The sequence below is a fragment of the Chaetodon trifascialis genome, chromosome 4 (genome assembly GCF_039877785.1).
Source record: "Chaetodon trifascialis isolate fChaTrf1 chromosome 4, fChaTrf1.hap1, whole genome shotgun sequence".
NCBI classification, from domain to species: domain Eukaryota; kingdom Metazoa; phylum Chordata; class Actinopteri; order Chaetodontiformes; family Chaetodontidae; genus Chaetodon; species Chaetodon trifascialis.
The window spans coordinates 14,931,459-14,955,053 of record NC_092059.1 but is presented as its reverse complement, the minus strand read 5'-3'; the positions used below and the strand labels follow the sequence as shown (position 1 = coordinate 14,955,053).

The 23,595-nt window shown below is 42.1% G+C and overlaps 1 protein-coding gene across 1 annotated transcript in view; it reads right to left on the bottom strand.

Moving 5' to 3' along the window:
- Window positions 1–207: 207 nt before the first annotated feature.
- tsc22d2 (TSC22 domain family 2) overlaps window positions 208–23,595 on the bottom strand; it is a 35,005-nt gene continuing 11,617 nt past the window's right edge. The window contains exons 2-3 of the mRNA XM_070960127.1: window positions 3,378–3,429; window positions 208–2,649 (exon numbers count right to left, since the gene is read on the bottom strand). Of these exons, the coding sequence (XP_070816228.1) occupies window positions 2,347–2,649; window positions 3,378–3,429 (355 nt within the window). The 3' untranslated portion in view covers window positions 208–2,346. The remainder of the gene's footprint in view (window positions 2,650–3,377; window positions 3,430–23,595) is intronic.

The following is a 23,595-nucleotide window of genomic DNA, read 5'->3' as shown; positions in this document are numbered from 1 at the left end:
CTGCGTCAGATCCAGGGCCTGGGACTGTGCGTGCCGGCTCACTGTCATGACGTACTGGGAAAATACGTTCATGCTTAAAATGTTTGGAATCTTATTGTTGGCTGAATGTAATGAAAACATCATGAGTGGACTTCCTGTTCACAAAACAGGGGCTGGGGGGAATGAAAACAAAAAACAAAACAAAACAAAACATGACGACATTTTCTTAATAAAACAGTAATTTATTTTTGACTGAAAACTAAAATTGTCTGAACAGCACATTACAAGGGCATTGTTAAGATATTTTCTCCAAGGCTCAGTGATCACTTTCATACAGTACACTTGGCATGTACACGGCATCTCCTTCAAATGAAAGAAAAAAAAAAAATACTCTACAGAGTGAAGAAATAAGCCCATTTGCAAAAAAAGAAAAGGAAATCAGAGTCCATCCTGTAGAAAAATGACTGATTGTACGATTACCAAGCATTTTGGTTTGGTTCTAAGCCACAGAGAAAGAAACCAGATCGCCTGACAGCAGACGACGGCACAGGAGGCACAAAATACGTGACAAGGACAGGACATCCCATAATATGTTCTGACAAACAATCGACTGGGTTCCAGCTTTAAAGTATGAAATGTAAGAGGTTTTTTTTTCCTGTTGTCTAGTTTTTGTTTTTTCTCTTTGTAAGCAAAGTGTCGGTACACTACAATCCAAATCTAAACGCTGCATTCATTAAATACATTAAAACCTGCAAATGTAACAAAACCTTTTCTCTGCATATGAAGGTCAACACAGCATTTACAAGAAAACAAAAAGAAAGATGGCTCCTTTTCTGGCTGCTGTTTTGTGCACGAGGCCCTTCCCTCCATCCGACACCAACACCTTCCCATTCTTCATTTTCCTCTTACTTCCACCCTCTCTGCCCGTTGTTCCCTTTCTCTTTCATGAATCCCTCCGCGATCATTCACAGACTGACAACTCGACAGAAAAGTAAAGAGTGCTAGATAAAAACATGAGGTAAGAAAGTGGTTTGATTATAGATCATGCAGAACATGCAAAACAGCGACAAAAAAAATAGAGAGAAGGAGAGAGTAGAAAAAAGTATGAGTGTGCATTTAAAAATGGAAAAAAAGACTTACACAGCTTTGCGTCTTTGGTTATAAAGTAGGTCGAACAATTTTCACAGCTTTTCATCCCCCAACCAAACCCCCAAATCAATTTGTTTTTTTTAAATCTTGACAAAGAAAGTCTAAAAAAAAAAAAAAGTTAATTAATAGTTTTCTTTATCGACACATCCCATCACATCTTAACAACAGGTGTTCTCCTGTACAAACCCTCCTTTCTCTTAATACTTTACACTTTACAAAATATACATTCAACCTGGATTTCACCTAACGTAAGCTCGGCTTTAGTGTTAGCTCTATCTCATGACAGGAAAATTTTCTATTATGGAACTTATTGCCTACTTACTGAGATCTACCTGTTGCAAGAGACGACCAAATTTAATACCTGACAGATTCTAAAATACCAAAAGAGAGAGAGAGAGAGAGAGAAACGTTTCTTTTTGTTTTTAATAAGTATCTCCATGACATTGTTCATTTACATTATGAAAATAGCAGCCCTGAAATAAATAAATGCAAATACTAAAACTGAACTAATGTAAAAGTATTATGATTCATGTCAAAGTACGGTGGCTCTGAGAAAACAACACAAGCTTTTGTTGCAGCATATAACAAGCCGAGGATCTCGACTCACTAAACTCAAGCCGAGGCGCCCGCGAGCTGGCGTCGTCCCCCGCTCAGGGAGGGTGAGCTCTCCCCCCTCCCCACTCCTCCCTCCTCCTCGATTCTCTGGCATCCTCTGGGCCAGAGAGTGGTGACGGGTGACCGACAGGACGGTCCCCGCTGGATGTTACAGGACCTTGGTCAGGGTCCTCACAGGGATGGCAACACCCTCTTCCACCACATATTGGCCCAACAAATCAAGCTCTCTGTGCTCTTTGACCCCCATCTCCTGCACAAGAGCAGCATGCAGCAGTTTGACCGTGTGCACCGGCCCGCCTGCCCTTCCTTTTTCAGCTTTCTTGCAGCCAACCACAGGGACAGAATAAGACTTTTTGAGGGCTGGTAAATGTCTTAATAATGTGAAGGCAACGTGCACACACTGAAGCATGGCTCTTGGTGGCAAACAAAGATGTCGCTGTTGTTGATTGTTCCTCAGATGGAGCATACTGAACGCAGACTTAAGCCTTTTGCTTTATGGAGCTAAGGGGACGGTAGCAGTTGTTGTCTTTACTGACAGGATCTTCCACTCCTGTCTGTGGGTGGGTGTTGTGTGTTTGAGCGTGTGTACTGGGGGAAGGGGGATCACGCCGATGTGATGTTAGGCTGATGAGGGATACTGTGACTCCCCTCGTGGTGCGCCAAGGGGGGGGTGTTGTTGTTGTTTGTGACGAGTGGGTGTTGCTGCTGCTGCAGCGGCGGTGACGTGCTGCTGCCCTGGGTGAGCTGACTGGACAGCTGGCCGAGCTGCTCCGAGTTGGCCAGCGACTTCAGCACGGCGTTCTCGCGCTCCAACACCGAGTTCCTCTCGTACAGCTCCTTGATGTGCTCCTTCAATACTTCCACCTCCTCGCGAACAGCATACATCAGATGGCTCTTCACCAAGTCCTGAAAGACAAAGGAAGGAAAACTCAAATGAACACACAAAATAAAAAGATGGAGAAAAAAAAACCACAGCAGATCCTGTCCTCAAGCGTCCCATCAGAGCTGAGTGCAGGTGTGATCTTTTTTTGGCAACTTCGTAACATCGTAAACGCTGAGGTGAGATAACTGTGAGGGTTGTGCAATTGCATTTTCAAGAGGTCACCTGTCAATCAAAGTGCATTACATTCTGAATATTTGGTTTGGCTTTCTAGTGTTTTTCTTGGAAAGGCCTACTGAAGGCTGGCTGTTTGGAACAGGGAAGGCAAAAGCTTTCATGAACTGAATACAGGTGAGTTTATCGTCATAGGGCTGAATGATGGGTGAAAAAACCAACAAGCCTGTTGGTTGTTGTTGCCCTGACATGAAGAGAAAAGGATTTGTAGGCAGGTGGCATCTAAGTAGCACCACAGTGCTTCATTTCTAATGCTGTGTTGAGACACATTTTACCTTTTTCAAAAAAATAAATAAGCTCCTGTGATTTGGATGTTGCACTTGGTCGTACTGTGATTTCAATAACATTTTGAAATTTTGATGAACTATTATGCATTATGACATTATAAAGTTCATGGTCTCGGACTCGCTTAGCTTTGGCAGTGGGACAACTTATTCTGAAACAAGTCTCTGTGCAGGCTTGCAGAGGATGTGTCACCTGACCACATTCGTTATAGCCTTTAAATGTGTGGAAAACTCACCATTGCCTGCTCAATCTTGTTGTCAATGGCGACGACGCTGGCTCCAGATGCACTGTGAAGAGAAAGAGCAAAAGTTAATCACAAGATACTCATCTCATGTTAACCACGTGCTTTAGATTGATATCGACTCTTTTACATCCACTACACTGCCAAAATCTGGCTCCTGGTGAGCCTAAACAAGACCTTGGGGGATTTCACTGGTACCTCAGGAGGTAAACAACGTTTTCATATGAAGATTAACAGTCATATCCATTTCCAGAGAATGAGATGAACAGATAGAGATGGAACCCAAAATACCCACTCCAAAAATACTAAAAGCAAGGATGTTACAAACATGGTGTTTTCAAACACGCTGTGTGAACAGCATTACCAGAGATCTACACGAATAACCATCAGAGACTCAAACACAACACAACCATCTAAACAAGATCCTCGAAAACATAATCTCCAGCAATTCCAACACTGACACCATGCACAAAAATCCTAAAAACTGATAGCAGCCCACTTCAGAGGTACGTTTTTGAGGCCATACAGGCATGAGGCTACACATACATTAACAAGTGTGCGTTTCAACCAAGAGTGCAGCGATACAGACGGGTCACGTGACGTGTTGACGTCAGTAAAACCAGGTGTCCAACTGGTGATAAAATCTAGTAAAGACTGGGTCAGGTATGATTCAGAGCATGATCACATAAGCAGACGATGCAAAACATGTAGTTGTGCTGGTCTAAATGTGTCTAAATAAAGTAAATAGCACAAAGAAGCCTTGTTTATCCGACACATTTCACTCATATCTGCGCCCTAAGTCAGCAGCTGGAGTCCTGATAACAATCCTCCTGGAGCCTGTTTAAATACCATTTCACCCTGTCCTTTCCGCTTTTTTTCTACGCATGACTCCACTGTAATAAACTAAGATTAGAGACGGGAAAGTGGATCCTCTCCTGCAGGAGCTGCGCTCCGGGTGCGGCTGAAGTCTCCGCCAGCGATCGCTTTTCTTTCGAAGGAAAATCTCATTGTTCTCCATTCTCGGTAAAAACACATTATCACGCTCTGCTGAAATGCGAAGCATCCGCTTTCTTGTGCTTCCCATCTTGTTAACATATCAGCGCATATCACTCCAGAGCAGGTTTTCTACCTCCCTAAGCCCTCTGAGGAAAGAAAGGAAAACGTCTCCTGCTTTACACATAAAAAGGCGACCAACTTACGAAGCCGAGCACACGATCCTCGTACAGCAGGATGCAAAGTTTCAGGGTTTACTCCACGGAAAGGAAAAAAAACAACACTAAGGATTTTCATCCGCCTCGGCAGACAGCCCTGTCTTTCACGATCACCGCCCCGCTCGGACGTGCATGCGTAACAATGAAGGCAGGACCGGCGCGGTTTCATGCCGCTAGAAGGAGCTCTGCCCTGAGTCTGAGGTGAATGTGCAGAGAGTATCTGATGTTCGGTTAAAAGTCACCTGTGATAAACGTACACTGTCAAAACACATATACAACAGCAGGCTAAAGTGCTGAAAAACAGAGAAAAGACGTCTCCTGGATTGACTCGTGTTAAATAAACACGTCCCAGCGATGGAGGATTGCGGCAGAGTAAACATTGCAATCGCATGTGAAATACATTCACGTGTTTTAGTCTTCTGATAAATACGAGGTTTCGTGTGCGCAAACGTGACGAAGCTTGAAAATCAAACTTGGAAAACTGAATAGGAGTGAGAATTACGCATCACCCCACTCTGGCCAGTCTCCCAGTTGTTTGCCTCCGTCCTGCTGCGTGCCGGAGCGCAAGCAGAGCGCCCGGGGCGGGGGGCGGGGGGCGGGGGCATGCCCTAAACAGATGCCACACTTCAGGAGAAAACATGCTGGACTGCCACAACCAGAGAGAGACAGTGTGGCCTGCATACCGAAAAGCTGATGGCAAAACACTCGATACGTAGAGCAAATGGACACTGAACAGGCTGGATTCCAACCGCGTTCAGATGTCATGAAAAACTCAGCTGCACGAGTCACAGTTAAATGTCTTACAAAGAAGTACAGGTGCTTGGTAGACAGGAGCATGCCAGCACGTCTTTACATTAAAGTATAATAATGCAGAGTACGCGGGAGGCAGTGAAACCTATAATACTGACCGTGAAGGACACACAGGTAAGAATAAAATACGCTGACAATACACCACAAGACTGTGTGAAGCACAACAGATACCAAAGTTAACCGATCCGACAGTAAGACACCTGGCAGGGACCGAATATAGAAGTCCATTACCTGACGCATCTCGCCCTGTAGGACACCAGACGTCCTGAATATGTCGGCGAGGCTCCCGGCGAGCATGGCAGACTGTAGTTCATTTTGCAGCGCATGATACCGCGTCTATTAAAAGTTTCTCTGCTTCGCAGCTCTTCTGAGTAGTAAGACACTGACGCCTCCTGTGATTGTCGGAGCCGAGTGACTTTTAAAAGCACAGTCACATGGTGAGAAAACAAGGGGGTGGAGTTCATCCTCTCCCTCCTCCCCCTCCACCCAGTCTGCTCCGAGGAAGACTCCGGGACAACTGACATTATTCACTGCCACCGTCTGCCAAAAAATTACCCACGGCGTCTCCAGAGGCACAGGGCGACTTATTCAAAGGCTAAACGTTAATTAAAAAGCAGACAGTGTTTTGCATGTTCTGGCAGAGAGGTCTGGTCGGTCCCTGCTCTTTTCTGCCACAGCAGCACATAATAACCTCTTGAGTTGGCAGTTTTTGCAACCGAATTAAGTGTCAGCGCATCAAAGGAGTTTTTCAGTCATGTTCCTCCAGTTGTTGACCGACCAAAGCCTTTTAATGTGATTATTCTACATCAAGACTGTTGAGGGAAAGCAACTTCAAGCTGGACATGAAAGAAGACACGCAAAAGGCTGATTGAGTTTACCAAACTGTATATTAGTGAGAAGTTTTTACTGATCACATTGACATTAAGCAAATATCAGTGCAATGAAAGGCCACAGCAAGTCACACTGAATGCACTGTGTGAATGAACACGCTCCGCAAGTAATCAAATTTGTGATGCAGCATTCCACATTTCTACAGTCTTCCTCTGCTCTTCCTCGTTCGCCGGGCAATGCTAAGAATAAAACGTGTCAGGCAAAAGTAAGAACGTACGAATGTCAGGGTATTTCTCTCCTCGTCTGAATACAGAGTCAAGAAACGACCAAACTGCGACGGTGACTCACCAGGCCGTGCGATCTAAAGGCTGATAAACAGCACAAGGAGAGGACATTCCTCCCCTTGAAGTAAGCATTTACACATCTGGGACAAAGAGAAAGAAGAATGTCCACAAGTTTAGCCCTGGAATGTGTTTTCATCAAAAAAAAAAAACAAGAGACATGCAGCTTGAATCACATAAGTCTGTGAAGTGACAGGGAGAGCTCTGCTGAAGGAGACACAAGAACAGGCCTGCAGACGGCATTGTAGCGAAAAAGGTGGCTAGACACACAGCAACAGTAAGACAGGGGGCTCCAGAGCATTCTCTGCTGCAGGTGGAGAGAGAGAGTGGAGAGAGGGGTGGAGGAGAGAGCATGCTTTTCTTTCTTCATATTCTCTAAGTCTCCTCACCTGTACAAGCACTTTGCATGTAGTAATAACAGAGTGGAAATATTTTGTTTCAAGAAAAAGTCCTGCATAGTCCAGTTGTACTTGCTGGTACATGAATGTGTTCTTCACTTTAATGTATTTATACATATTTTACATCACTTTAAATACTGCTGGGTAGCTGGTGATTGTCCCCTTGGGGACCAACAAAGCTTTATTGATATAATAACAACACAAATTATTTACTGAATACATTTTGTGCTGTTAATCTGAATCTGCAAAGTAACGAGTAATTAAAGCTGTAATGTAGTTGAATAAGAAGTAAAATATAGAAAGTAGCAGAAAACAGAAATACTCCAGTAAAGTTCCAGTACCTCAAACTTGTATTTAAGTGCAGTACTTGAGTAAGTGTGCTTGTAACCTTCAACCATCGGAAGCTGAGCTGAGAAACACCATGAGGTGAGCCGTTAGTTAATGCTAAGCAGTCGAGCTAACAGGAGGAGGTGGCTGTTTCTACCTTGTGTTGTTCTGTAAGGCAGAAAAGAGGAACACAGCGCCGTTCTTTACAAACATAAAAGTTTAGCTCAAGTATGCATTAAGAAATCTTCAAGAGACAAAAACTACACTAATTTGTTGCCTTTCGGTGTCCAAGGAAAACAGAGAACTGTACATTTTATTCAAGGAGGAAGACATGTGGTGGTTTATATAAGGACCGCTCGCTGTGTTAACCTCAACATGGGCCTTCCCCACAGACTGCTGCAGCGCACACATGCACTCGTCCCCCCACAACAAAGTCTCCAGGACCACAAGGCAGCACATTCCAACTCTGAATCCCCCCCCCCCCCAGGCCCCAAGGCCAGCTCCTCTAAACTAAGACATCTGTGTCAGAGCCACTATCGTGCTGTGACAACACACAGTCAAGCTCCTCACTGAGGACTGGCTATCGAAACAGTCCTGTTTGATACCAGCTGAAGTGAGCTTTGCCATCATGAGCACGTCTCACCAACCTGCTCACACAGACTTGCAAGCAGCTCCGGAGAAAGGCGAAAGCTCAGTGCCTTAAATGTGTGGCATTGACTTTAAGTGTGGTTCGAGACACGTGCAGGAGCAAAGTGTGGTCTCCCTCATCGGTCTGGGTTTATCACATGATGTTTCATAGCATCAGAAAACCAACATGCTCTCCATTAAGGGCACAGATGCACCGGCACACGTCCCCGTCACAAAGCATACAAACACTCACTGTGGGGGGAGGCAGCTGAATAAATTAGACCTCAACCTTTCAGCGATAACCCCCCCTTCTCCATCCCCCCTTTGCAAGTGTATTTAAAAACAATAGCTGGAGGGTGGGGGCTGTAACGACAGTGAAGTGCACTCACTGACGACTCACTGTTGTTCCCTTTCAGATGCATTCATCTCTGCTTTAGTCCAGCTCATCTTGTCGGTTTTGAAAGACGCAGTTCAGCTACTCTGCCAGATGAGGTCAGCAGAGGCTCCGATTAGCTGTAAAAAAAAACTTTGGCGATAATGCAAAGAGCAGCTTCAGGCAAGAGCAGTGTAGTCAAAATGATCACAGGGATCTCATTGTCGTGGCTGAAGTCAACAAGAAGTGTCCATCTTACAAGCTGGCTCTAAAATGAGTATGTTGTTTCAAACCTTTACCTCTCATTATTTCTGTTAATGAGGTAAAAATCACTCAGTGGTCACAGGAATGCTGTCACTACAGCTCTGACCATTCATTACCATTTTCAGTTGAGATCTAGCATGTGATATCACCACCAAAGCCATCACTAACTCAATCTGTAGTGTCAGCCAAATGCTGTAAGTGAACATGGAAATGCAACAGTTTCAGGTTCAAAGAACTGAAAGTGCCTTCTCTACAGGGGACCAGTAAGCCCCTCATGTTTACCTATCTGCTTAGACAAATCCGATCATGGCAGCACTCAAGTTCAGTTTACCATAGAAACCTCCATTGTAAATAAACAAATAAACAAACACAAACACACACACACACACACACACACACACACACACACACACACACACACACACACACACACACACACATATATATATATATTTATTTTTTTAAGCAAACATAGACAACTCAGACAGTGCTCAGAAAAAAAGAAAAATCTGAGCCACAGTACAATCCATGACAAGATTACATGATCAAAAGCCCTAAATTGCCTCCAAAGGGACTCTGTGGTGAAACTTGTATGATTCACACTGTTAGAGACAAGTTTGTCATACAACAAACACTTTTTTTTGTTGTTGTGGTTGTTGTTGTTTTCACTTGTATTTTCATTTGCATAGTAAGATGCGTGAAAACAGGAACGTACATGCCACGGACATGCTTGTCATAATCCAAATAAATAGCCTGAGAGCTGAATATTGCAAGAGGGAAATAAGTTACGCAATACCTGAGGCATATTTAGTGATGCACACTTTAAATTCCCCTTCAGGACTTGTATTTGCATACTGAACCAAAAGAGTGAGAAAACAAAGAATCTCGGAGAAACTGCTCCGTCCTTACTGCACAGAGCTTGAAAACAATGGTGACAATTGCAGGATGCTGGAAGTATGTTAATATGCACCTCTGAATGTGCTGTGTGCTGTATTGTTGGGACGTGTCATCTTCATAAAGGGTGGTCCATTTTCAAACAATGGAGACTAAATAAAATGAGACGGACCTCAGTGACCTCTGAAGTTTTATTTTTCCAGCACTAAATCAGAGTCATGAGTAGATGTGTGTGCTGCCACTGAGCTTCCTCACAGGGTGAAGGAACTGTCCCCTCTCACACCAGCGCCTGTTACATAAACCCCAGACTTGTGCACAAACATCTCGGCGTGCATATGTCCCGATGTGACGTACTCAAAGCCCACCAGCCCGTCCTCCCTCAACACATGGACACCTCCAGCAGACGGCTTAATGGATGAACCGGAAACCAGGGAGCATGAGAAGGAATCAAAGCCCCCTGGGACTTAAGACAGCCAATGATAAGATCTGAATTGTTGAGACAGCGAATCATCAACGTTCATTTCAACGCGTTATGGGAGGCCTTGTTATTTCAGAGGCTAAAATAACGGCAAGGGTATTTGTTAATGGTTGCCAAGCCACCCCTACAGCTCCTGAAGAAATGATAATGAGCCACGGTGTAATGTGACCATCGGGCTCCATATGCAAACACAGTGGGGGATCCAGGGCAGGGGTCTTCAAGCCTTAAATAATCACTGCCAAAACAGTGTTCAACTTAAACTAGATCTTCAGCCTGTAACATGTGCCTCAATATCACATTTCACTACTTTTTTCTATGAGTGATTTGGGCCTGTGCCACACGTTTGGCTCAAACGAGTGGGGGTCTAAGACCCCACTGGAATGTGTTAAAAGTAATAGTGTTACTCCCGAGGCTTTAATGGGAAAATCCTGGCACCTCACCGTTAACGAGCCTCTGTATTCAGCAGAGCATTTATCACGGGATCAAGGACTTAGCCTCATTTGGGCTTCCTCTCTGTGCTGCAGGGTTTGGGTCAGACTAATGTCGTCGAGCACTATGCTGCAGAAACACTGAGCCTGATATGTATCTCAGCCACACCGTCTTTCTCTCTAGCTTCTGTCTGGTTTTCACAAAGCCTGAGTTTCAGTCATGATTTGACGTTGCATAGCGGAGATACAGTGATCTTAAAGATTAGAAAAGGGATTTGAGGCCAGAAGGTCACCTGAGGTGAAATGCATAACCAGCTCTTTGGGTGCTTATTAGTGCAGCTTCTGACCCTCTGCTGATCCAGAGTGGCTGTGTAATGGTGAACAGTATAAGCCTATGGTTATATTCGGTATCTCCCAGGTGTGAATGCCTTTAATTGACTGAGTATGAAGCAAGACGATGCTGAAAAAGAGGCATGTGTGCTCAGTAAACTTTCCCCAGATAAATAAAGGTCAAATGTCACCCAGACTTCCAAAGATAGTTGACAGGATGAAAACGTTGCCCTCATACAGTGCCGTCTTTGAGACATGAGGTCTGCTACCTAAGCGGTGAAAATCTCTGATGGTTATGATCTCCGTCCATCAATTACTCCCTGCGTCTAAAAAAGGGCTTGTTAAGTTCGAGATCAGAGCTCTGCACAATGTCAAGTCACATCACGTCCATCAAAGCTTTGCAGTTAGTGTTTTTGCTGGGGGGGCTCCTGTACAAGCGCTGAGTAATCCGTTCAAAATTATGTACTTACTGTTGTGTGTGTTTCTGAGAAAGACCTTAAAATTGAACTGAGCCAATTCCTCTGAAGATATGCCCCACAGCCTGTTAGCAATTACAAAGAGTGTGTGTGTGTGTGTGTGTGTGTGTGTGTGTGTGTGTGTGTGTGTGTGTGTGTGTGCGTGTGTGTGTGTGTGTGTGTGTGTGTGTGTGTGTGTGTGTGCTTTTCATTACAAGCACTTTCAAGGAAAAGTGATTACAATCAAGTCTATGCCAAGAAAAAAGGTGTTTTTGGCAGAAATCCATTAACAGATGTTGAATTAACCACTGATATTTTCTAAAAATAAAAAAATAAGAACGGCTCACTGCTGAAAAATGATCAACTAAGTCAAGAAAGAAGTTCACTGGCAGGTTATTTACTATCAGCACATCATGAGTGAAACTGCAGCTTTCCCACGTTCAACTTTCCTGCTCCTCCTTGTCCCAAGAATGAAATGTTTGTTTCTGTGTCATAAACAGTGGGTGCATACCTGGTATGGATCAAATAACCCTCACTGGCCAAGCGTGGGGCCACTGATCAGGTGTGCTCAGTTTGAATATAAATCAGTCTTTTCTTTATTGCCCGTAATCATGAAGTTGATCATTGTGGACTGAGGGCAGTAAAAGGGCTGCTGCTGCTGCTTTACTCAGGACCAATCGTGGCCTCATAATGGTTCCATTCAGCCGACCAACAAATCGCCTCCCTGGAATGTTTACAAACATTAATTGATTTAGTTTGGCTAAAATAAATTTGTCTCCTGCTCGTAGCAGTTAAAAGATGAGCTGTTAAAAAGAGGACATTTAAGCAGAACGGTATGGAATCAAATAAGGATCAAAATGTTTTCTCAGAAATAACTGAAAAACTCGTGGCTATGTATCAACCTTTGAAAACCTGTGAAAAAACTCTGCATGGGAAATGAGCAGGAAAAAAATGCAGTCGTAGGAAGAATGAGAATGTCAAAATAAAATCTATGCACAAATTAGATCAACTAGGGGTGCAACTGTTTGGTGTATAAATGTCAGAAAACTGTGATACAGCTCCAATATCAACAGTGAGGTTATACAAAAAAAACCATCTGAGTACAAACTCACAATGTGTGTGATGCTCAAGTTGCACACGAACACACATTTATGCTACAAGTACAAATTCTGGCCCTTCTTTGAGCCCGAGACAAAATGTGCACTTTTCTTAAAATGAACTTACATTACTTACTTGCATTACAAATAAAATGTATTATTATTATTATTATTATTATTATTATTATTTAACTTGTTCTTTCTTCTTTGCGTCTGTAGCCAGATGTTCACAGAAACATTTTTATTCTCAGAGTCGTTGTGTAACCTCGCTGTTGATACAATGTTTCGCACCAATTTTCTTCAAACATTCTAAATGTTCTTCAACAACTACAAATCTTTTCTCTGCATTTACAAACTTGAATTCAGCATTGTCACGGGTTTACAAAGGGTGATATACAACCCCTGGTTTTGAAATTCAGTCTGACCATTATTCCAAAAGCTCTAAATCTTTTTGACTCATATTTGAGCTTGCAGGGCTGCAGCAGATGTGCCAGCGTAAAGATAAACAGGCGAGCATGTTTTGATGGCCACAACATAGTAGAAACTTGCGCAAAACACCACAGCTGGTTATGAAAAAAGCAATGTGGGGGCACACTGCCGAGCTGAGGTTTCACATATTTCACAAAGCAATCACTTTCAGGAATGCTCCTTTATGCCCTCAAACTGTTTGTGTGCAATCCCCTCTCCACTTCCAACAAGTCCGACCTTGCAGGAGAGCAGGCTCAGGACAAAAGGAGATGAAATGAGGCGGCTCTTCAGGTTTACCTGCAGTTAGTTGAAAAGTTGTGAATAAGGCTGCGCTGTTAGTCACAGAGCCCACAGGCAAACATCAGCTGGATGGGGAACAAACAGAAGTGCTGAGTTTTTTGCCAGCTGCAACGCGTAACACTTGCTCAACTGCTACTGTTGATAAAAACTTCCGCATCTCATCTGGATCGGCTCGCTTTGAAGAAGAATATGGTCATATGGATGTTGGTGCATCTCACGCTCACTGCAGTGTATTACTCACACACACGCCCAAAACTGTGGTTTCACTGCACAGTTACATCTGTCTAACTCCGCTAATGGTCTTTGTTTAGATGCCAATGGCTGGAGCAAATCATGGAAGTGAAAATAAACTACGATATTCACATGTCACAGCATGCAGTGATCTGGCTTAATCAAAATCAAATAATGCATGTGACAAATCTCTTTGATCACAACTGTGAAATAACAATTGGGAGACAAAAACATAAACTATACTGTTTGCCTCAATATAAACGACAGTGCCACTATAACAAGTTAGAGCAACAATTTTGAAAAATATTTATTTCAAGTGCTGCCAAATCTAAGATTTCTTCAAAGGATTCGTTTAGATGGGAGACAGGTTTTGTCCCAGGAACAACTGGGGCTGAAAAGGTACTTCATTTATTACTGACAGGCTTGGAAAGATCTTGTGAATCCTCTAGCTAAAACACACTGCCCCATTGTATTGAAATCTGGCTAATCAAATAAAAGTCAAAATTTAAAATGATAATGTCCCTGCCAATGCCCCGGGACTCTCCCAAAGAACCCCTATGCCCTTGGACCCAAACAGGGACTTGTTGTCTTAGACTTCTTTGATCAGACATTATCATAAAATTTCATGACTTGACGTGCAAACCACATGTTTGACATAAAGGGTTTGGATGAAGAATGTGCTGCCACCTTAACTCCAAAGTTTGTTTGCCGCTGTTTGTTGGAAGCCAATTAAAATATCCTTGGCAGAGAGTCAAGACCTCAAACAGCCTGCATAAGAGAGCACAATGGGAAAGAAATGGTCATGACTAATGCAAGCCACTCGAACCACACACACATTCAAACCCAAGTCAAAACCAACTACTACCTATTTTCCTATAGCGCTAACGTTACTCGACAGGTACTTGCATGTTTTATAAGGATTAACAATTCATTGATGAAGCAGCCTAACCCTCACTCCACAGCTATGCACAGTATGTTCTGTGTCATTAGCGAACGCCAGAAATCAAATACTTAGTCCAAATATTAGTGAACTCTATTCTATTTGATAGCAACAGGAGGTGAAGTTCACAAAAATTAACAGAGGGCTTAAAAAAGGACATTAAGAAATGAACCGTTCCAGTGATTCAAAACTCAACATGACAGTGGGTAGTGTAACTCCATAACAAGTATGTGTAACAAAAGGGGGGAAATGCTTTGAGAATTCACCTCTTTGTCCCATTTTTGTCCAATTTCAAACTTCTTGATTTTTGATTGTGGTGAGGACAGCATGATGAATGAAAGGAAACACTTTGCTTTAAATCGTCATGTTAGGTTAACTTAATTTAGCGGACAGCATTTCACACAAAAAGTGCAACAGACTGGTTAGTTGGTAGTCGTGAGTTCTCGCTCTGCTGTTCTTCTTTGGCTTTAGGAGGGGTTCTCAAAATAGAAGAATTCATTTCATAATACAATTCCCAGAGTCAATCCAAGTCAGCTTCTTATCTGAACATACAAAACAGACTTTAGAGGATATTATGTCATATAACACAACCTCTGTCATGTTATCCCAGTGTGATCTGCTATTTGCAGTGCTAAAAGCCCCTGGCACTGTGCCGCACATGTGACAGGGGCAAAAGAAACCTGAGTACCGGACCCTCGTGACTGGCAGATTGTAGCCACTCAAAGTGTCACAGAAAGTGTCAGAAAACACTTTCTCCATGCATTACACACTTGCAGCGGCTGAAATGTCCAGCTTGACAAGTCATTTAACTCAGCAGTGTGTCTCAAACTGTGGTTTTTCTTTCAGTTCAGCCAATAGAGTCAAATAATGACTCATTCATGTAAGTTTTTCAATCAAACAATGAAGTATCTGATAGGAGGAATTTTTCCCCAACACCTACAATCTTCATGTGATAATTTTTGAGTACATTCAGTTTTTTTTTCCTCTGGCATTTTATCCTAGGAACAGTAGAAATATATATGACACAGCATTTTAAATATAATGAGACACTTATTCTTCGCTCTGTCCCTGTGTGTGCTATAATTACTTGCTTGCTATTTTAATCATTTTTGCTGACTTATTTTCTCCACTTAAAGCAAATCTGAAGAGGGTATTTTAGACTTGGTGGTCTCTGTTAAATAGTAGAACTAATGTAGAAAAACCATAATTGTACTTTACAGACGAATAAAACATGTAAAGTGAAAAAAAGTCTAATGTGAGTCTGAAGTCTAAATGCAGCTGAGGTCAGGTGGGAACCTCAATGACAACTGATTTTAACTTGCAAACAATGCAAACTGAATGAAGGTTTCATTTGTTTAAAAAATCCAAAACAAATTAAACTCCTCCAGAAACTGATGACTCGTGTTTTTGACACATTTTTAAGAAAAATTATGCTTCAAGATTCCCAAAAAAGATAAACAACAAGTCAAAATGGACAATTTCTCGCAAGGTGTGCAGCGCTGAAGGGGTGCAGGCTCTGGTTTAGTCAGCCGTGCCAGGCAACACACATACATGTAAACACACCCGAGCTCATACCTATCGTTGACAGGCTTTGACCCTCGTAATCTGGCAGGCCGGAAAGCCTGGTAGAAAGCAGTGGACGGGTTCCTGCATTTTAATGGGAGGAAACAGAGACAAGAGAAACATGAGTAAAGGAAGGGAAACATGTACACCGGGGGAGAGAGAGAGAGATATGTGGGAGAGAGAGAGGTGCTTTGAGAGGGAGAGAGACTGTGAATGAGAGTAGAGGAAGATGCTGAACCGCAATGAGAGGTCAAGAGGAAATGATGATACAATCCAGATTGCCCAGCTCTTTTCAGGACATGATAACGTAACACCAAGGGCATTATGGGCATATCAGTACTTTTCCAAGTCCTAAAACCTCATCTAAGGCTGTGGGGATAACCATGATGCCTGCTGCAGGGTTGAGCTCATCACCACAAATTCTTTTTCATTTATTTCATTTTTTTTTTAATTTTTGCTGGTGAAAGTTAGAGGGGTACATGTGGTGTGTGCTGTGAAATCCAATGAATAAATAATAATATCAAAATAAGTAATAATTAGTATTTGACTGACAATATTTTCCTTGGTTATTGCCTGACTACAAGGTCGACTGAATTCCAAACAAAAAACTTCAGCAGAGCGCAGGTGAATTTTTAGTCTTTTTAGTTTGATTCTATAGTTTTTGCAGTCATCTCTATCTTATTTATTACTAGAACGACTGTATTGTGTCTTGGTTTCGAAAATTCGACTAAATGCTTTTCATTTAACTGCAAAGAGACCACGTAACTAAAAATGTTGTTAAAAAATTATATAGATTGTCCTGTACTGGAGGTGCAATGTAAGAAACACCTTTCAGGTAATGCCAATGGCCACAAACAAGAAACAAGGTGAGGTCACATTAACAGTGTACGAATTGAATAAGTGCATGCTCCTGCTGGGTACAAGTTCAAGTCAGCTGCCCCTCTGTCTGCACCCTAAATGTAAAACTTTCTAAGGGAGGCTTGTCCTACAAAAAGAGAAGGGGTGGTCTACAAAATAGTAAAGTGGACAGTTTCACTATATACAAGACCCTGGAGGACCAAAAACAAAAGCAGTCAGGAGAAAGGAATTCATTTACGAAACAAGTAAAGAGGGGTTAACCATCCTCTACTGTATTGGTGACCTGACAAGAGTGATTAACAGCCAAGTTTCCATATCTGAGGCCAAGACAGATTTATCTTCACCACACCCACAAACAGCAGCTCAGGACCTTCGAGTTTCCTCATGCACCAGTGAGGTATTTAGACACTGCAAGTTTAAAGAGCTCACAAACAACATACTTCAACACAGCAGCTGTGAGCTGAGCTCTCTGTACGAGCCAATATACCTGCTTTTATAAGGAGAGGGAAAGAGTTTGTACGCATGACGAGTTCATCAGGCAGGAGGACACAAGCAGGGATATCTGAAGAGAAGCTGAGTGAAAAGCAGCTATTCAAAATCAAAGAAGCAGAGACGAGGAAAATCAGGTAAAACGGGGAGGTGTGGCGTGTCACCTCACCTGAACCCCTTCAGCAGAAACTGTAGGACTGAAGTGGGAAAGTGTGTTTTTCAGTATGCAGTGCACAGTAAAATACACTAAACAGCCCTGTAACGCCACGTTAAAGGCCCACCATGTGTGTTTGTTTGGCCTTTCTCTGTATGCCAGCCTGTGTACTCTTTACAGTGATGTTTGACCATTCTTTCACTATTTTCTGAAGCTTTCTTTAGACAAAATGATTATCGATAAAATAACTGCAGCTCAATCACTCATAAAAATGAGCACTGGTGGCAGCCCTAATCAAACATAAATCAGATCCTTGACAATTATATGAGTTGTCTTTACAAAGCACAGCACAGCACAGCACATTTGTGACACAATGCAACCTCACCAAAGTTGGCCGAGTTGACCTGTTGGAACTAGCATTGCCGCTGGAAGCAAATATTTAGGTGACTGCAGTCAAATTATCCTCTTGTTGTGTCAAATTCAGAATACTGATTTGTAGGTTTGCAAATTCATAAACATAGCTTCTTATCTGGTTGACCTATAGCCCCAAGTGATGCTATAAAACGTGACAGGAACTCACATGTTCCCCTCTGGTGTTAATTTACGACTTATCATTCAATTTGACTGATGAGCACATGATTACACTTGACCTTAGGGTGACTTTCTGTCGAAAAAGCCCTGTAGTGCCTCCACTTCAGGTAACTGCTTGTCAAATTTTTGCATGATTCCTGAAAGAGCGTTAAAATCCACGAGAAGTTGGGTGAGTGTTTGAGGTCATTTCTAATCACAATCATGAAAGCGTAGCAGGTTGCCTGGGTCTACTTACTGTGACTCCATACATGGAATCCTATTAACTGTTCACTTTAAAAAAGACTTTCGAGCTGAGGGTGCATCAGGTTGTTGATCAGGTTTGCACAGAAACAATGCACGGTAATGGACAGGTAGGTAAAAAATACTCAGAAGCTTTTTTTTTTTACTTTACTTGCCTAAGCCAGCGGAGGTCAGTAAAATGTGCGTCACAGTCACGTAGGGCAATATTGGCAAGCTACTACCATTTATTCAACAATATGAAAAAACAAATGAAAAATTTTACTACAGCAAAGTCATGTATTTGCTGACAACTGTTAGATGAATTTATTACTGAGTGACATTGGACTGAAACTACTTTAAAATTTGTTATCTTGTGAAAACTCTAATAATAATAAATGACTTAAATGAATACATACATACAGTATTTAGATTATTCTATTATCACAGTGTGTACAGGATTTATTTAGTTGTGGGCACTTTCATCGGGTGCTTTAAAAGAAAGAAAGAAAAAAAAAACCATTCTGGACAGATGTCTTTGCAGTTTTAAGTTCCTAAAGCTGAGCACAAACATTGCGTGATGAATTTGTTTGTTAATGACTTAAAACACCCACACAGATAAAAGTAATCACTGCACGGTGAAATATTCTGGATAAAAGCACAATCAAACAATATGCCACAGTACATGACAAATTGAGGAACCACCCTGTTACAAACATGCCAAAAAATGGGTCTCATGTTTGGGCGGGCTGCCTGAAGCAAAGCCGTGCCACGCTGTCAGATCTGAGAGACAGTTTCTCTGCTCCCATAAAATGTGAATGACAAGAGATTTAGCAGCCAAGACTTCTGTCAATAGAGAAGCCATGTCAGTGTCTCAACCCTTTATCACACTAAAGATCCTATCAATTCAAACATGCAGAACATGCAGTATCAACAGTTTAGGACATTACATAATCTGATTAATGATGACAGTGTTTTCAGAACATAAAATGGCCATTCAATCTTATCTATCTGTTACAAGTGATATAACTACAATGACATGACCATGATGGTTTGATGAGGTTCCAATTCCCCGCTGTGGAACAGGAACTTATGAAAACAAGTACACCCATAAAATCCCTGCGCTCTGACAGGTTAATCTTGGCACAACATACACAAGATGAAGAATAGAGTCTCAAGTGGGATTTTGCCTGTAAACCCCATTCAATCCTTAAGCTGCCTCAGAAAAGGCTGCTGCATGAACACATGAATGAACACATGCTTCCTCCGGTCACTTGAGGAAAGCTGCTGCTTTTAATGGGAGGCAGAAAAAAATAATTTTTCTACCTTTAAGAGATGTTAAAACAAGGGGTCTTTAGTCCATAGACTCAAACACATAAGGACAGGCAACATGGCATGAAAGATCAAACAGCGGGTTTTAGAATGTGGGTTGTTTTCCTAGAGTTGTTTTTCCTGCAACTCATTCCTTAATGTTGCTGAATGCACACAGTGTTGGCTTGACTTTACATCTTTATCTTCGTATCATGCATACAAAACTCTATGTTCACATCACATAAGTTAGATGTACAAAGTCTTTTGGCTGAAGCCTGATACAGGGGGAGTCTGAATAAACTGGACAGAGGGATGAGATGTGACCCAGCAGTTGGAAGGGTTCTTCTCATAACGCAGTGATTAGGAGATGCCGTGGGAGAGAGAGGAAGAGGTTCATTGGCAAACAGGGACGTGACCCTCTGCATGGGGCCAAGCCTGCAGTCATACCCGAGTCAGGCGAAGTCCCAGCTGTGCAGCTAACCACCACTGACAACCCACCCCACCCACTCTCCTATGGGACGCTACGTGGGTCAGAGAGGAGAGGTCTGTTGGGGTATTTATGTCTCAACTTTAAAAACCTCAATGACTAATCACAGCTCAAGCTTGAGGGATTTTAAAGGCAGGCTTGGACACCTCAGCAAACACTAGCCAACATTTAAAGTCAGTGAAAGATGAGTGAAAATATGTCACACCGATATGAGCATTCTCATAAGCAGAGGGTGTTAATTTCTGCTCGGGTTACACATAATTGTTACCATGAGTAGAAGCGAGTCAGTATAATTCAGGATCTGGGGTGGCTGGTTCAGCTGGGTGGCAGCTGATAACGTCAGCCTGAAGCTACAAAGCCACCCTATCTGCTCAATTTCACTTCACAGGGCTCAAGTTCATTGACTCAGCCGGTTAAACAAAGTGTAGAATTGGTTCCTGAAGCATGACGCCGGCCAAGTGAACCCTGCCATGCTGGCCCTTAGGTCTCTTTCTGTCTCGGCTTGTCAGCTGCTGTGTAACAACAGTGGTCTGTCACTCTCCAGTGATTTTGCCAAGGGTTGAGCGGGCAGGCAAAGCAACTGCAGAGCACAGATCTGACAAGAAGTACAAGGGAAGTGTAGAGCAGGAGACCAAGCATGAGTTGCTTGGTAGCTTTCGGCAGGGCCGGTTGTCTCCATTTAGAATTTTCCTTCCAAAAACCCCTAACATGACAACATTAACATACACATGGGCCCCAAAGAAGCCATACTTCCAAACATGGAAGTGTCATTGCAACTGCTCAATACCACACTGTGGCTTTGATCCGAGGTCTTGCCGGCTGTTGTATTGCTGGTTGCCTGGGAATTCATATCCCTGCGCAGCCAAAATACTAGCAGATTCCTGTGACAAATCACAACCAACTCTTTTTAAATACCTTACATTGGGCGTGTCTTGTAGGCATTACATTGAATGCCCTAAGAAAAATTTTCCTTGATATGAAGCTAGTGCAACACAAGCATGTTTATCATTGTAAGGTAAGGTAGCACTTTATTGAATTAACCCTTAACGACATCTAAAACCTTAAGATGATTTCACTGTGTGTGTATTCATGCTTACGGTAACAATTCAAGATGCCTCAGCACTTCTCTAAAGGCACATTATAATGTATAAGTAAATGTAAATTATAAATGTAAAATGTCATTAAGTATTCATTTGTTATTATAAATGATGGTGTATGTGTGTACGTACTTAGGTATAGGTAATGTATATTTATGTTGCAAGCAATGTGTTTATGAGCAGGTCCCATGTAAGGGTTGTATGTGTTCCAACAACAGCATGTGCACAGTAGATCCTTTCAAATATCACATTTTCCACAGGACCTGTGTTTGATTGTCTTTGGTGGCCTCTCACACCCATCAAACGAACATTCCAGGAACTGCCACACTGTCAGACATGTTTGTTGCAATCCAAGATAAAATGCGAACGTGCTGCCCTTCCCAGTTTCAGCTGCCGTATTTGCTGAGGTGCATTCATGGACAGCACAGGAAGTGGTAGCAGAATATTTTCCATTGTTTGGTATGTAGTTTTTAAGATGACCTCATTCTGAGCCAGAGCTGAGTGTGGCAAAGGGGCAAAGTACATTTACTCCAAGTATTATAATTAAATATAATTTTGAGGTACTTTACTTAGTTGCTTTGCAGATTCAGATTATAAGTACAAAGTATACATCAATAAATACATCTTGATGTATTATTATAGGTTAAGCTACCCAGCAGTTTATAAATCAGTTCTAAATTAGCCCCATCACCAGCTGCAACACTCACAATGCTTAGACATTAATGCACAACAGTCACGAATTACAAATCCAGAGATATGATATATATTATTCTGAAAAGGGATTTTTACTTGTAACAGAGTATTTTACAATGTTAATACTTACACTACATTACTATTTGTACTTAAGTAAAAAAGCTGAGGCCTCCTCCAGAGGCAGCATGAAAAGAAAGACAGGATATTGAATGTAGCAATCAAAGACATTGTCAATAGATCTTAAGGACACAAGCGTGACCTTTTGCTGAGAATCCATAAATATGAATAAAAAAAGGTATTTGGTTGTTGTACAAATATAACTCTGGAGGGTACAGTTAACATGTTACTTTTCGCTTGCGTTCCTGCCTCACAGTTGTAAGACTGATAAGAATGTGAGTGAAATGTTTTAACATGTTAAACTTAGAGGCTGACTCAGATGCAGAGGCATGACAGTGTGAAAGTTCAGAACGAAGCAGTCATCGCACCTCACCATCGTGCTAACCAGGAGGTCAACATGGCCGATGATGACTGCTTCTTATATGGTTAAAAAGAGAACTGACGAGGCTAAAAGAGCAAATTCAGAAGCTTTGACAGGAAGGAAGGCCTCTGACTATCAAAATGACAACTTGTTTGTGTACATTTCAGGATTTTTACTGAAAGTGAACAGCAACTGAATCACAACAGCACAAGTTCAACAAAGAGTTATGAAAGGAATGATCATTTCCTAAGTGGTAGCAGTTACACACACACACACACACACACACACACACACACACACACACACACACACACACACACACACACACACACACACACACACATAAACATAATCACATAATTACAGGAAGTTTTTTGTTGGGAGCTTGGAGATAAATGACATCATCTGGACAGTCTCACTGTGTGAAAAAGAGGACGAGTTCGGGCACTTCAGACAAATCCGACCTGATTCAGTGACAAGCCAAGGTACCATCTGCTCGACACCGCTGTTTCAAATGAGTGAATAAACCGTTATCAGGCCACCCAGCCACAATGACTCACGTCCGTTTCCTTGCAAAAGCCTGCTCATTGTAAGACATTAGAGAAGGTGAGGTGGGCAGAGAGTGGTTCAGTGCTGACAAGAGGAGACACTCGAGACGAAGCTGACTTAAAAAAAAAAAAAAACGAGAAGGAAGAAGATGACTGCGGAAACATTTGACAGAATACGAAAGCGGACATCAAAGCAAAGCAGGAAACCTCGGTTCTTACCAAAGCAGCACTTTTCTGAGCTGAAGACAGAAAAAAAAGCACCCTCAAGAATTTGCATGGACTGCAATGGATGTTAGATTCAACTGGCAGAACAGATATGACCTCAGTCAGCCTTTAGGGCAGGCTGTGTTAGTGTTTGTCTGTAAGATCATAGATACTGACACAAATTTATAATCAATAAATTGTTAAAGTCATTCTTTAAAACAGCCAAACAATCTCTAGCTGCAGCTACTCAAATGTGATATGACAATAAGACATTTGATTTGGACTTTTGGTAATCTGACAACATCACCTTGGACTTTAGGAAGTCGTGTTGGAAATCTTTCACGTTTCTGAGACATTTTTTCCAATAATCCAAAAGACATTGCAACATTAATCAATAATGAAAGCCTTTGTTCGCTGCAGCCCATACTACAACTTTCATTTCTGCCCATTTTACATCTTAGACCAATACTGTCTCCATCAGGCATTCACAGTCATGTGAAATGCTTGAATGTTTTGCTAAGATGGCAGCCCACATCAACTATTTCTTTTATAAGCAAAATGTTTTAGAAAACTTTAACAGGGTGGTGGTCAAGGGCACACATCATTAAAACACTGCATCTTAGATTCACATCACATGGAGCTACAGCGATAAATCACCCAGGAAAATATCCATCGCACTGGCACACAGGCCAACCAATAAATAACAAGATCGATGTAAAA